Consider the following 13,092-nt stretch of genomic DNA (forward strand, 5'->3'; position numbering starts at 1 on the left):
GTCATGTGGTGAGCCTGAATAGATACAGATACACAACTTTCTCCTGCAGCTGGGCTCTCACCAAGACAAGTTCTTTAGAAACGCCTCCACTCCTTAAGACATAGCATTGTTCTCCCGCCACCGTTCTTGCGAGGACTCTCAGAGAAGCAAACCTTGAAAGTCTCTCCTTCTGTTCTTTTCCCCCAGTTCTCTCTGGAGAACCTCTGAGGACAAACCGAGTGCTGCCTGCTATTCCAACCCAAAGGGGACACGGCACACCAGCCAAAGAAAGAGAAAACTTCGCCAATCCCGCCAATGATGAGAATTAGCTGTGGCTCACTGACTGTAAAAATAGAGATTATATATATTTTCAACTGTCAAGGGATGGGATTACTCTGATTTGAGAGAGCAAAGACTGATTTAGTAAATTGCGTTCTGGAAGCCATTCCCAGTTTTACAACTCCTTCTTCCAATGACATTTTCCAAATAAGCACTTGGAATCTTTGATTGTACATATATCTTAAGTCTGTGAGTTGCTCTGACCTCTACATGCCAAAATGAAAAGTCCGAATATGTTATCAGCAGGGAAACTTAGCTATGTTTGGTTTGCGTTGTGGTATCAGCAGAGGTTTTTTTTTCCTGAATGATTTTATGTTTTAAAAATGTATGCTTTGCTGAATAAAAAAATGACAAAAAAGCATATCTCGTATTTTTTCTTCACACTCACTACAATTCTACCTTAGGTTGATGAAACTTAATTAAAATTAAACTAGCAAATTCCTTTTATCACAGGTTAGTCACAGTTTATGGCTTTTAAATGTATAAGCTTCTGTAAAATATTTTCTAACATCTAATCCTGGCAACAGCCCAAATCCTTTGTCAGTGTTTATGTATCTTCTTTGTTATTTAATTATTTCCACCTATTGTCACTTTCAGATGGGATTGTTCTAATAGTGAGAAGATCATGTGAGTTGGAAGGGTCTACATCCTGGCCTAACAGAATGAAATCGGCACTTGTCATACATTCCTCAAATACTATATGTATTAATCATTCTTTTTTCTGTTTCAAAATAACAGTCTCTGCCTGCTCAAGACGTTCCCAAACTTATGACTTAGTGAAGTTTGAAAGGCTACTAACTGTAGATCTTACTAAGATGTTTGTGTGTTGTTGAGACTGATTTAAATCTCAAGGCCTAGCCATATAAGGTCATAGTCATTTCATGTTATTTCTGAGCCCACAAGTTACTCTGTAAATATCTCAAGTACCATGCTTACCATTTTATATTAGCATTATTTGTTTAGAGAGGTCAGACTGTGCCACTAACTAAACAGAAGCTCCTGTGAAGCCAAATCATAGTTCTTTGGCTTTGCACTTACAGAAATGTGTACAGTGCCTGGCACATAATAGGCACTCAGTCTTTTTTTTTTTTCTCGTAAAAGAAGGAAGGGAAGGAAGTCAGGATGTAGAGGGGGAGGTGGCAAGATCAAGAGATGTAGAAAGTGATAATAAAAAGGTTATTATGTCCACAGTCTCATTTTCACAATGTTAGTAGTCTGAATTTAGGGATTATATAAGAGACAGCCTGTGACCAGTCCATCACCCAAGCTAGACAGTAGCTGATAGGGAGGGCAAATCCTGGTGCAAATGGAAGAGCTCTCGGGACATCAAATCTGAAAGGTTTTCTATTCCGTTTTGTTTTGTTTATGGGCTGCATCTTTGAAGAATCATTCTCTGTTAAGTATCAGTTAGGGGGTCCTGTTGTGTCATCTGGTTACTTCTGAGTCTGTGTTCATTCACAGTAGACACAGACACCTGGCCCTGTCCTGCTTAGCTTAGTCAGCATAGGCTCACCTCTGCTTCAATAATAAACAACACCAAAATCTCATTGGCTGACAATTTTTTTTTCCCATTCACAAAACATGCCCCATACCAGGTGGCAGAGTTGGCTGATACAGATTCTATGTCAACATGCACCTCCTTGGTGACAAAAACAGTGGAAATGTGAGATGAGTCTTATCACCTCCTTTTACATTTCATTTACCAGATCAAGTCTTAGACATGCCTAACTCCAAATGGAGTGAGGAAATGCAATCCTTCCATGGGTCAGGAAAGGGGAGAATTGGTATATTTATGAATTATCCAAATAATAAGACTTTTCTTATTTTACTCCTTATATTTCCTTTCATTGCTAAGATAGATTTATTTACACACATAAACATCATAACTTTCACTAAGATCATTACATCAAATTAACCTATATTGTCCAAGTACAGACAAGGAATCCAAAGCAAAGAAAGAAGTTAACTAATTTGCCCAAAGTCACACAACTAATAGCAGAACAGGGCTTAGCAGTGAACTCTTTCTAGTCCCATAGTCCACATACATAATTCCCAAATCATCATTTTCCTGTTCCAGAAATTTCCTTGGTGTGACATATCTTTGGCAAAGCCTTCCTTTCTGAATTTACTTATTTAGCTTATATGCTGTACAGGCATAGTAGGGCTAAGGTTAATATTTGTGGAAAGAGCAAACCAATTAAGTAATTTGTGCTAAGCAATTACAATTGTTGGAAGCCAGGCTTTCTACCATTTTTTCTTATTCCCCTTCCATAAGCACTTGGTTTAATACAGGTGTTCTTTCTCCCAGGAAACAGTAAATTCTAATGTTCTTGTCTTCATAGAATTCAGCCAATACATATAGCTTTCTGTGACTCCAGCTTATTATCCTTTCCAACTCTGTTAAATCACAGCTTGATACACAATTTTACAAAATCTCACCCAATGACTGATTAGAAATATTGTGCCTGCTACCCAGAAATACAAACATAACCATTGATTTTGCTTTTGCCCTTACTCTTTGAAATTTTCCAATGCATGTCTCTAAGCACCCTGGCATTTTAAAGGTGGTCTTTTGCAAAGAACCATTTGGAATCCACCCTAGGGATTACAAGGAGCATATTTGACCTTAGCTTGCAATATAACACTCAAGTTAAAAACTAAACTAATAAGGGGCACCTGGGTGGCTCAGTCAGTTGAGCATTTGACTTCAGCTCAGGTCATGATCTCACAGTTTGTGAGTTCAAGCCCCACATCGGGCTCACTGCCATCAGCACAGAGCCTGCTTTGGATCCTCTGTCCCCAACCTCTCTCTACCCCTCCCCTACTCATGCTCTGTCTCTCAAACGCGCGCACACACACACACACAAAACAGCTCTCACATCTAGTAACGAGCCTCTCGTATTGCCTTCAGGGAAAATGATATATTTTTTTAAATGTTTACTATGTGAAAACGATCTTTTAAAATCAGAAAATTCTATCAGATTCAATTTCCTAGACATTAGCACAGAAACGTTAATACTGGTAGATGAAGACTGTCAACAAATGGTATGTTTCTATCAAAACTATTATGTTTTCAAAGAAAATGCCTTCTGATTCTGACCTCTATTTTAGCCCAATCTTGGTCTTTTAGGCAGCTGAATTCCAAGAAATCCCCAAAGGCCAAATATGAAATGTCAATGAGGAAATTGTATCAAAATCTCAATGGGCACCTGGTGGCTCAGTTGGTTAAGCATCTGACTCTTGATTTCAGCTCAAGTCATGATCTCACAGTGTGAGTTTGAGCCCCACATTGGGCTCTGTGCTGACAGTATGGAACCTGCTTGGGATTCTCTCTCTCCCTCTCTCTCTCTCAAAGTAAATAATAAACTTAAAAAAAAAAACCCTCAAAAGTTTTCAGTCAGCATGCACAACTGTCATCAGAAGGACAAAGGTAATTTTCACACTAATGTGTGAAAAACAGGAAATAGCTTGTTAATTATTAAGTCCCTAGTAAAAATTGTGTTTACAATAAATGGAAATCACCTTGCAACTGCTAGTGGTCCACAACTAGGAAAAATGAGAGCAAAAGAAAGACTGCCAGTTCCCTCAGGGAGACAAGGTAAAATCTAACATGTTGACTTTAATGAGGGGAAGCTGGAGTTTGGAGATTTGGAGGTGTGTGGTCAGCTGTAAGGTGAGAAGGTGGAGTGGACAGTGTAGGAGACTGTAGTTGGCTGCACATTGGCAATGAAAGTCAGAGCTGAGCCCAGATACAGATGACCATGAACAACATCTTTGATGCACTGAAGGCAAACAGCAGTGAGTGACATGAAGGAATGAAGGAAGGAAATCATTTTCATCATTTCCATTAATGTGATATATAAAAAGTACTCCAAAAAAGCTTTTAAAGAGAAACCAATTATATTTACTATTACTGATAATAAATAGACAGTTTATGAGGAAGCAAAGCCACATCTTAGAGCCCAAAGAATTGTTCTCTGCAATAAACAAATCAAGACTGGCCTCACTCTCAGAAGATGACACCCATTTGCCTTACTAACACTTAAGACATTGCCCCAAGATGTCCCAGGACATAATGGTATCTTTTCTACTTCATCAGGGCTCAAAAGTTAGCTTTAATTGAATCCTACCTATCAATGAAATACAGAGCTACAAGCTTTATGCTCCAACAGGCTAAAAAGTAAGCTTAAAATGGACTTCAGGGGCATTACCATTGAGCCAAACACTAACCATATTTGAAAGTATAAGTTATTGATTCAAGCTGCAGAGCTAGATGAGAAGTTTCTGAAAGTATGGGAGAGAATAACAATAAACAGAAGACAAGACCAGTCAGCATTGTGGTTTACAGCTAGGCAGAGGGTATCACATAGTTTTCTCAAATCTCTATGACAAAGCCAAGCAAGCCTCTGAATTCAAGAAAAGGTAGAAACCAAGGCAATGTTCAGGGTGCATGGGTGTCTGTCAGTTAAGCATCCGACTTCTGCTCAGGTCTTCTTGCTGTTTGTGAGTTCGAGCCCCGTGTTGAGCTCTGTGATGACAGCCTGGAGCCTGCTTCAGATTATGTGTCTCCCTCTCTCTCTGCTCCTCCCCCACTGACAATCTGTCTGTCTGTCTCCCTCAAAATAAACATTTAAAAAAAAATTTTTTTTAAAAAACCAAGGCAATGTTCTCATGTGTTGAAGTAGCTCACTCTAGGATATCTACCTCAATGTTCTCTGAACAAGTGACTTTGGGGGAGGAAAAAATAGAAATGCAAATTAAAAAGGAAAAGATTTAAGGAATCTCCCCTCCTTTGAATCTCTAGTTCCTGAGAGCGAGCCCTTTCGATCTCCATAGCAGGGAGATTAGAGAGCAATGCCTCGCCTTTGCCACACTCTACCAGGGCAGGATGAAGAGTCAAAGTTCCATAAAGTCCTTTGTACTATTCTAACAAAGGCTCATACAGTAAATAAGATTTTGCTTCCTTGGATGTGCTGGGGCCAGCTCTTACCATCCACCATCGATGGCTTGAAATTGGCCCTGATGGGAACATTTACACCATGGAAACTGGAAAACACTACAAATCAGGGTTTTCTTTGATTTGAGATCTGGTTTACCACCATACCACTGGGTATAACATTTTGGGGGGTAATCTTTCAGTTTAAGAGCACGTTAAATTAATTTTATCTTCTGCAAAAAGCTTTATTGTTTCCATTTGGTCAATGGCTTGGGAGGGGGCTCCAGGGTGGTTGAAGAGCTGCCTGGTGGCCTCAGGAGGAGGTCCAGGCAGAAGCCCTGACACCAGCAAGGGGACAGGGGTCCCCTGGGAGAAAGGCGGTGGGCTCAGGAGGCTCCTTGCGGTGCCTGAGGGGGAGCCAGGTGAGGAGATGCCCCCTGCCCCGCCGGCGGGTGGGCCCACGGGGTCAAGCAGGTGGTGTCCATCTTCCCGAGAGGCCGCACCTGCGCCGCTGGCCAAGCTCCGGCAGATGGTCAGCAGACGCAGGTGGGAGTGGGCAGACGCCGGGTCGGCTGACTCACAGGATCGGATCCAGGTTCCTCCCCCGCGAGGGCCTCCTTGGCATCCGGGGTTCGACCCCGCTCACGTGCGCGCCTTCTGTACGTCCTGGAAGCAGCGCGGTGGCCCGGCCTGGTTGGCGCTTTCCATCGACGCCGGGGACCCCGAGCTTCTCAGCCAGCTCGCAAGGCAGCCTGCGCGCACAGAGCCTCGCCCTCCGGGTGGAAAACAGCAGCCCAGCCAGAGGTGAGGTGCGCAGAGGCGGGGGGACCAGGCGGTGGACACGGCCGCCCCCCGCCCCCCGGGTGGCATAATTCTGACGAATGTGGGAGCTCGTGCTGGTGGGCAAGAAAGGAGAGAAGTGCGGAAGTCGGTGTTGGCTCTACGGGGAGCCACAGGATGGCGGAGAAGGTGGTTCCGAAGGTTGCTTGCGACTGGAAAAGAGGTTGCGGGGTGGTGGGAGGCTGGAGGAAGCGGCGTCCTGGGGTCCGTCTGTTCCTTCCGGACACTGCTGAAGCAAGAGACAGATAACTGAAACTGTGCAGCAGATTTCAATATTGTTAAAACATAACCTTTTGCAAAGCACTGGTGCGGGGCACGGGAATCATGTCTAGGTCTTACTGTATTAAATTGTGATATTTCATGGGATAGAATATAATCCAAGGGTTAAGGAAACCCATATGATGCGTGTCCGCATGACTCAGCCCTGTACTCAGAGTGGGATTTCACCTTAGAGCGCTTCATGAGTCAGATCACACCTTAATGAGTGTATTCATGAAAGAACAGTTTCTCCTTGTTACCTTGTGAGCCTATTAACAGCTCACAGCTCAGTTTAATCAGTTTTTTTTTTGTTCAAGGTAGGTATCCTGGTGGTAATGTAGGCAGCACACTCTGTAACTTCATGCTTAATCTTGTAGTTACCCCACCACCCTATAACACTCAAGAAATGTATGTTTTCCCCCTTAACTGCCCTCCTCGTTAAAAGATAAAAACTAATCATGGTAGGTAGGAAATGGATATGACAATGCCTTTCCTCAGGCCAACTCTTCTAGAATCAATGGGATATTTTCCTTGTATTTATGAGGCAGGGAGATTATACATCTTTTGTACAGAAATGGATGTGTATGGGTCTGAATTACTTGGCAGGTTGCAAGAACAATCACTGTTTGTTTGTAAAGAAAAAGGTTAGTTTAAATCATGTGACCCAAGAACTCAGACATCACTCAGGCAGAAAGGCCTCTTAAGCATTCAGTTCTAATGTCCAGATCTGGAAATTATTTCCACTTCTAGCACCTTTCTCCATTCTTGCCTAAGCATGTTCTGGATCTGAAGCATTCGATTGTAATGCTTTCATGCTGTCGTTCATTGTCTCAGCAAACATGTTTTGACTGCCCTGTAGTGGAAAAAAAATGTTTAAAATACTAAGGGTACAACAAATTTATACGAGGTTAAGTTATGAGGATTTTCCTGTATTTATTAGAAGGAAAAAAGTCATTTAAACTGTGTGCTCTCTGTTTTGGTCATTTTTAAAATTTGAAGCCAATAAATTATCTCTTACTATGTGAAGCTTAAAAGTAAACTAGCCAGTTAACCAGCAAAAGGAGTTTATTTGGGAATAGAAGAATTGCTATTCCAGACATGCAAACTAGGCAAGTCCAGAGAACTAAGGAGAGGAGTGTCCTTTTATAGAGGAAAGAAGGGTGTTGGGAAGGGCTGTTGGGAACAGAGTCCATTGGAAGAAGACAAGAGTTGGGGGTTGTGACAACTTCTCGTTGGCTGCGTTGCTGCAGTAGTGATTGGCTGAATTGTTCCTGGGCCAAAACTAAAACCCACTGTGGGTAGTAAAGTAAACTTCCTACTGGGAACTTTGAGCTGTGCTTCTTGGTGGGCTCTGCAAACAGGGGCAAGTCATAGTGTGTGACAGCTTCCCCATCAGAGTTTCCTGGCTACACTTTAAATGAAGTTTCCTTTATTCATTTTCACAAGTAAAAACCAAATGTTAACTCTTAAATTAGCTCTCTACCTTTATTCTTTTTGTTATTATTATGTAGCATTTTATTGTTTTAAAAAACTTCATTTTCATAAAATACATTTTCACACTAGAGATCCCCACCGTAGGAAAAATATTTATTACTTATAATGTTCTCTTTGTGAACAGAGTTTTTAGGACAAGTAAAATTAATACATTTGAGGATTAAGTCTCCATGTAGAATCTGTAATTTTTTGAGACATCTACAAGAGGGCCTCTTCCCTATATGGAATTTCTCTACACTCAGAAGCTCTCCAGGCTCTTCTTTCCAGGTATTAGAAATTAGTAATGTGTGGGTGCCTGGGTAGCTCAGTCAGTTAAGTATCTGACTACAGCTCAGGTCATGATCTCACAGTTCATGACTTTGAGTCCCATATTGGGTGAATGTGAGCCCCATTTATCTCCCTCCCTCCCACTCTCTTTCTCTCTGCCCTAGCTCACTTGTGCCCTTTCTCTCTGCCCTCCCTCACTTCTACCCTCTCTCTCTCAAAAATAAAAAAAAAAGAAATTAGTGATGTGAAATATCAGTATATCTTATTTTTTATTTTTAGTTAAAAACATTTATTTAATTTTTAGAGACAGAGACAGAGCTCCTTCAGGGAGAGAGAAGGGCAGAGAGAGGGAGACACAGAATCCGAAATAGGCTCCAGGCTCTGAGCTGCTATCACAGAACTGATGCAAGGCTGAAACCCAGGAATCAGGAGATTGTGACCCTGAACCTAAGTTGGATGTTTAACTGACTGAGCCACCCAGGCACCCCAGGATATCCTAATTTTTAAAGTTTCCATAGAACATGTAACCATCAGTTACTGGTCATGAATGAACAGAGAGGCAAGTCTTCAAAGATTGAACACTGACGAATTTTTGCAAAGTCTTTACTTAAGAAGTAACAGTCTTTGGGGTGCCTGAGTGGCTCACTTGGTTAAGCATATGACTCTTGATTTTGGCTAGGGTCACGATCTCACACTTTGTGAGATCATGCCAAGCATTGGGCTCTGCGCTGTCAGCACGGAGCCTGCTTGGGATTCTCTCTCTCTCCTTCTCCCTCCCTCCCCCTCAAAATAAATTAAAAACATTTAAAAAAGTAACAGTTTTTCCCTTTCGCCATCATTCCCAGGACAAATACAGAAGTTTGATCAGGTATTGGTAGAACCAGACTGAATTCCCCTTAAAATTTTGATAAACTAAAAGGCAAAAGCTCATATGTAATGCTTAGTTATGCAATGAATCTTCTGAGAAGCTGGGAGTCAACCCCATAAACTCACCAGAATAAGGAACTCATTCTCCAGATTTCTTGGATACAGTTCCTCTCAAACCTTTTCCTCAAAGACTAAGTCCTAAAAATAACCAGGTGATGACAAGAGATTTGTCATCTTACCAGTGGATTTCTCTGTTATTTCCTCCTTATTGTGAGTTGAATGGCTTAACAGAGCAGAGGCAAAGAGGTGTACAGTACAGCCCATTCTCAAGGTATTAAGTTAAAAAGGTCACAGCTTCCACAGCATGGCAATAGCTTTGTGATACCCATACCATGATAGCTGAAATATCAAAGCCCGGCCAAGGTTAAAGCCAAGAATGCCAAAACACCTGCTTTGGCAGCTTTCTGCAAAGCATTCTCTCAAACATAGTCAGTAACTGCTTGTCCACGGCCCCAGTGACTATGGAAAGGGAGGGCTGCAGCCAGGGAGTAGTCCATCACAGGGCCACAGTCCAAATCAACAGCTGGAGTTAAACCCAGGAGCAAACCACTGCCAACCTTCTCATGAGTCCAGCTGAGAGATGAAGCCTAGGAACCACAATGGCGTTTGGGTGACAGGTGAATGTGCGGTGTTTTCCACCATCTTGGGACAGGTCAGACCTGGAGAAATGCGAACACATGAGCAGGTCTGGCCACTGGCGTCTAGAAATAGAGCTCTGCGTCATTGGGCACCGCACAGGACAACCTCTGCAGACTTGTCCCTCTCTCTCCTGAAGCCACTTTTATTCTTCCACACTGTTACAGAGTCCCCAGAATCCCAGTCTCAAAACTTAAAAGACAAAACAAACAAACAAAAAAACCTCTAGACATGAGCAAACTTGAATTCAAATTGAAATGATAATCCAGGGTATTGACATTGTACCTCTTCAAGATCCTGAAGATGAAAGCCAGTGTCTTTTTGTAGCTGGTACAGAGTCAGAGTATGAGGAAATCTGGAATGGTTCTCATAAAGTGGTAACCTTATTGGTTAGGCAGAAACAGAAACCAATTTACGTATTTGACAAAGCTGCCCCATTCTCAAAAGTGTTGGTATTGCTGAGTATTTCCTTCTCAAAGTGATACTTCATACTAATTTCATCATATTTCCTCATCGGTAGATCTAGTCAGGAAAGGAGAGCCAACTTCTGCAACTCCGTAGGAAGTGTGAAGATGGTGGGGGAGGAGGGGACTTGGAAACTAATGCTTTCACCAGAAAGCCCCTGCCATTCTCAGCCCAGCGCAGGGGCCAAGATGACAGTTTCTCACGGTGGAGGGACAGCAAGATCAAAGGTACTTAACACAGCAAAAGGTAGAGAGGTGTTTCTGGTGTTCCTTACGCACAGCTCTTTTAATGGATTATCTATTACCTTCTCTGTTCACACAAACCTTTTCAACACAGCTGCTCACAAGAAGCAAAACAAACCGATTTCCATGATCCCCTTTCTCTTAACCTCTCAGCTGATCTGTGGATGTGCTTATGAACTCTGGAAGAATGAGAAGGAAAGAAAGAGGCCTGGGAAGATCTGTCAACTTTCGAAGCAGTCCCCCGCTGATAGAGAATTGGCTTTGAGTGGCATAGACCCAAATATGTGCACGTGCAGACATTAAGCATAAAGTTAAAAATCATCTGCCTCTTCTTTGCTTTCAACGGCATGCTGGTTCTTATGAGAAAAGAAGCTTAGAACAAAATGTCAGGAAGCTTCTCGTGTGTTTTATCTTCAACATTTGAAAGGTATCTGTACCAACCATTTTAAAATCAGGTTTAACTTACCAGAACACAGTGCTTTGCCCTGAGATTTTTTATTACCTTAAAATTTCACTGGCAAGAACATATAGGTAATTGCCTTTTTTCAATTAAACTGAATCTGGACAGGGTGTTTTATTAACAGTTTTAAGAGAAAATGTGATGAAGAATAATGGCCACTTAGATCCTAAGACCAGCATTTTTCTGAAGTGTGCTAGTCCTTCAAACACTAAGAATATACTTTTTGATTCTAAGAAGTGTACTTCTTCATAATGGCTTTAATATTATAATTAAAAATTCCATAAAAAGTTGTGGTAGAGAATACCAGAAGAGACTAAGTAGTCTTTAATAAATGCTCCCTTGTTTTCATTTACCACTTACCTTCTGCTGTTAACTTTCCCTTCTCCGGATAAAGATTATTAAAAAAAAAAAAAAAAAAAAGCAAAAAAGGGTGTGAATACCCATTTTGTACATTGCTCCAGGGTGAGGAAGCTACAGTATGAATAAAACAAAATGCCTCCTTTTTAAAGCTCATTGTCAGGGTGCCTGGGTGGCTCAGTTGGTTGAGCATCCGACTTCAGCTCAAGTCATACATGGTCTTGCGGTTCACGGGTTCGAGCCCTGCATCAGGTTCTGTGCTAACTGATGACAGCTCAGAACCTGGAGCCTGCTTCAGAATCTGTGTCTCCCTCTCTCTCTGCCCTCCCTCTCTCATGCTCTGTCTCTCTCTGTCTCTCTCTCTCTTTCAGAAACAAATAAACATTAAAAAATTTAAAGCCCATCGTTGATGAGGATCCCAACCAAAATTCTCCAGGTTGGAGTATCTGAGTAAAGCAGTGACATAAACTGTTAATTATCTTGGGTTCTGTTTTCTGACTTTGTCCTATCAGTATCCAAGAAACTCCATAAAATCGGATTGCCAATTACTGGCATCGCTACTGCTAATAGCTCTGTTTCTCCTGGGTTTTATTTCCGTGAGGATTGATGAAATATACAGGAAAAAAGGCAGAAAACCAGAAGGGACCATGCCACTTAATTTAGAAAGAATCTTTAAGTGAGCAATAAAGACAAGGTTTCATTAAGAGGAAGTTTTCAGGAGGTATTTGATGTTGAGGAAGGAACTGGAGGCCACAAGATCGAGCATAAGCAAAAGAGACTTTTACAGCCAGAGTGTGTGTGATGGAGGAAATAAAAATCCGGAACGGAAACAACCATCCCAAGCTGAAGCACAGAAGACAACAGGAAAGAAGAGGAGAAGCAGGCGGAGGTCAGTGAAGAACCTCAAGCATTAGAAAATAACATTTTTAGTTGAAACCATAATTAAGAGAAAGGAGAAACACCAGCTAATGTTCTTTTGTCAGACCTTGTCTAAGTGCTTTCCATTCAAAAATAGCTACTATTCCTCAGTTGTTTACGAAGGGCAGCCATTGTTCTAAATTTAGAACTCTCGAGAGTCCTCCTGTGTAACCTCACAACAGTCATACAAGGTAAGGACCATCACCATGCCTTACAGCTCTACCTCGCGGGGCCACGCTCCCTGCCGTGCCATTTAGGGCAGAATCCCTGCACACACTGATCCCCCACAGGGATATCAGGCTGCTGCTGAGACTGCCAGTGGCCATCAACACCATGATGTCCTTTTTTTTCCTGGGCACATAGCAAAACTACATTTCCCTGGCCCTTGCAGCAAGTTAGGCATGGGCAGATTCTGAATATGAGTGGCTGTGATGTGTCCGACCTCTCTAAAACCTCTCCTAGAGCCATTCATGCTCTTTCTGTTCCTTCACCAAGAGTAAGATGCAGAGGCCCCAGTGGAGAACTCTGAGGTCCTCGAAGAGGCAGGGCCACTACCTGGAGATTCACATGGTTGGTTCATGAGTAGTACAAGAACTCAGAAGGAATGAGATTAATGGACTATGATCATTGCCTACTCTTCTGTTTTCCTGCCTGAAGATCTCTGAAACATCCCTCTACCTTTGCCTCTGCTGGTGGGGTGGGGGAAAAGCTCAGGGAGGCAGAACCAAGGCTCTGTGGAAAGACTGACATCTTGTAAGCCTGAAAGCGTAAATCTCTAGACAGGTGGGACTCAGAGGTTCTCTGAAGGCGAATACAAATGATCTCATGTAAAACAAGGGCAGATCTGGACTCTGTTTTTGGGCTTCCAGGCTTGGCTCTTGGTCAAATATTGCAGTTATTTAGGCTGACAGATCCCCCATCTATTAAAAAAAAGAAGAAGAAGAAGAAGCAAGCATCCTTGTATCTCCTGCAGA

The 13,092-nt window shown here is 42.2% G+C and overlaps 1 protein-coding gene across 1 annotated transcript in view; it reads left to right on the forward strand.

Moving 5' to 3' along the window:
- Window positions 1-611, forward strand: part of ANKRD55 (ankyrin repeat domain 55) — an 88,148-nt gene extending 87,537 nt beyond the window's left edge. The window contains exon 11 of the mRNA XM_039244532.1: window positions 187-611. Coding sequence (XP_039100463.1) covers window positions 187-308 — 122 coding nt within the window. The 3' untranslated portion in view covers window positions 309-611. The remainder of the gene's footprint in view (window positions 1-186) is intronic.
- The last annotated feature ends 12,481 nt before the right edge of the window (window positions 612-13,092 follow it).

Source organism: Hyaena hyaena, unplaced genomic scaffold, assembly GCF_003009895.1.
Source record: "Hyaena hyaena isolate Hyena2069 unplaced genomic scaffold, ASM300989v1 scaffold_241, whole genome shotgun sequence".
Taxonomy (NCBI): domain Eukaryota; kingdom Metazoa; phylum Chordata; class Mammalia; order Carnivora; family Hyaenidae; genus Hyaena; species Hyaena hyaena.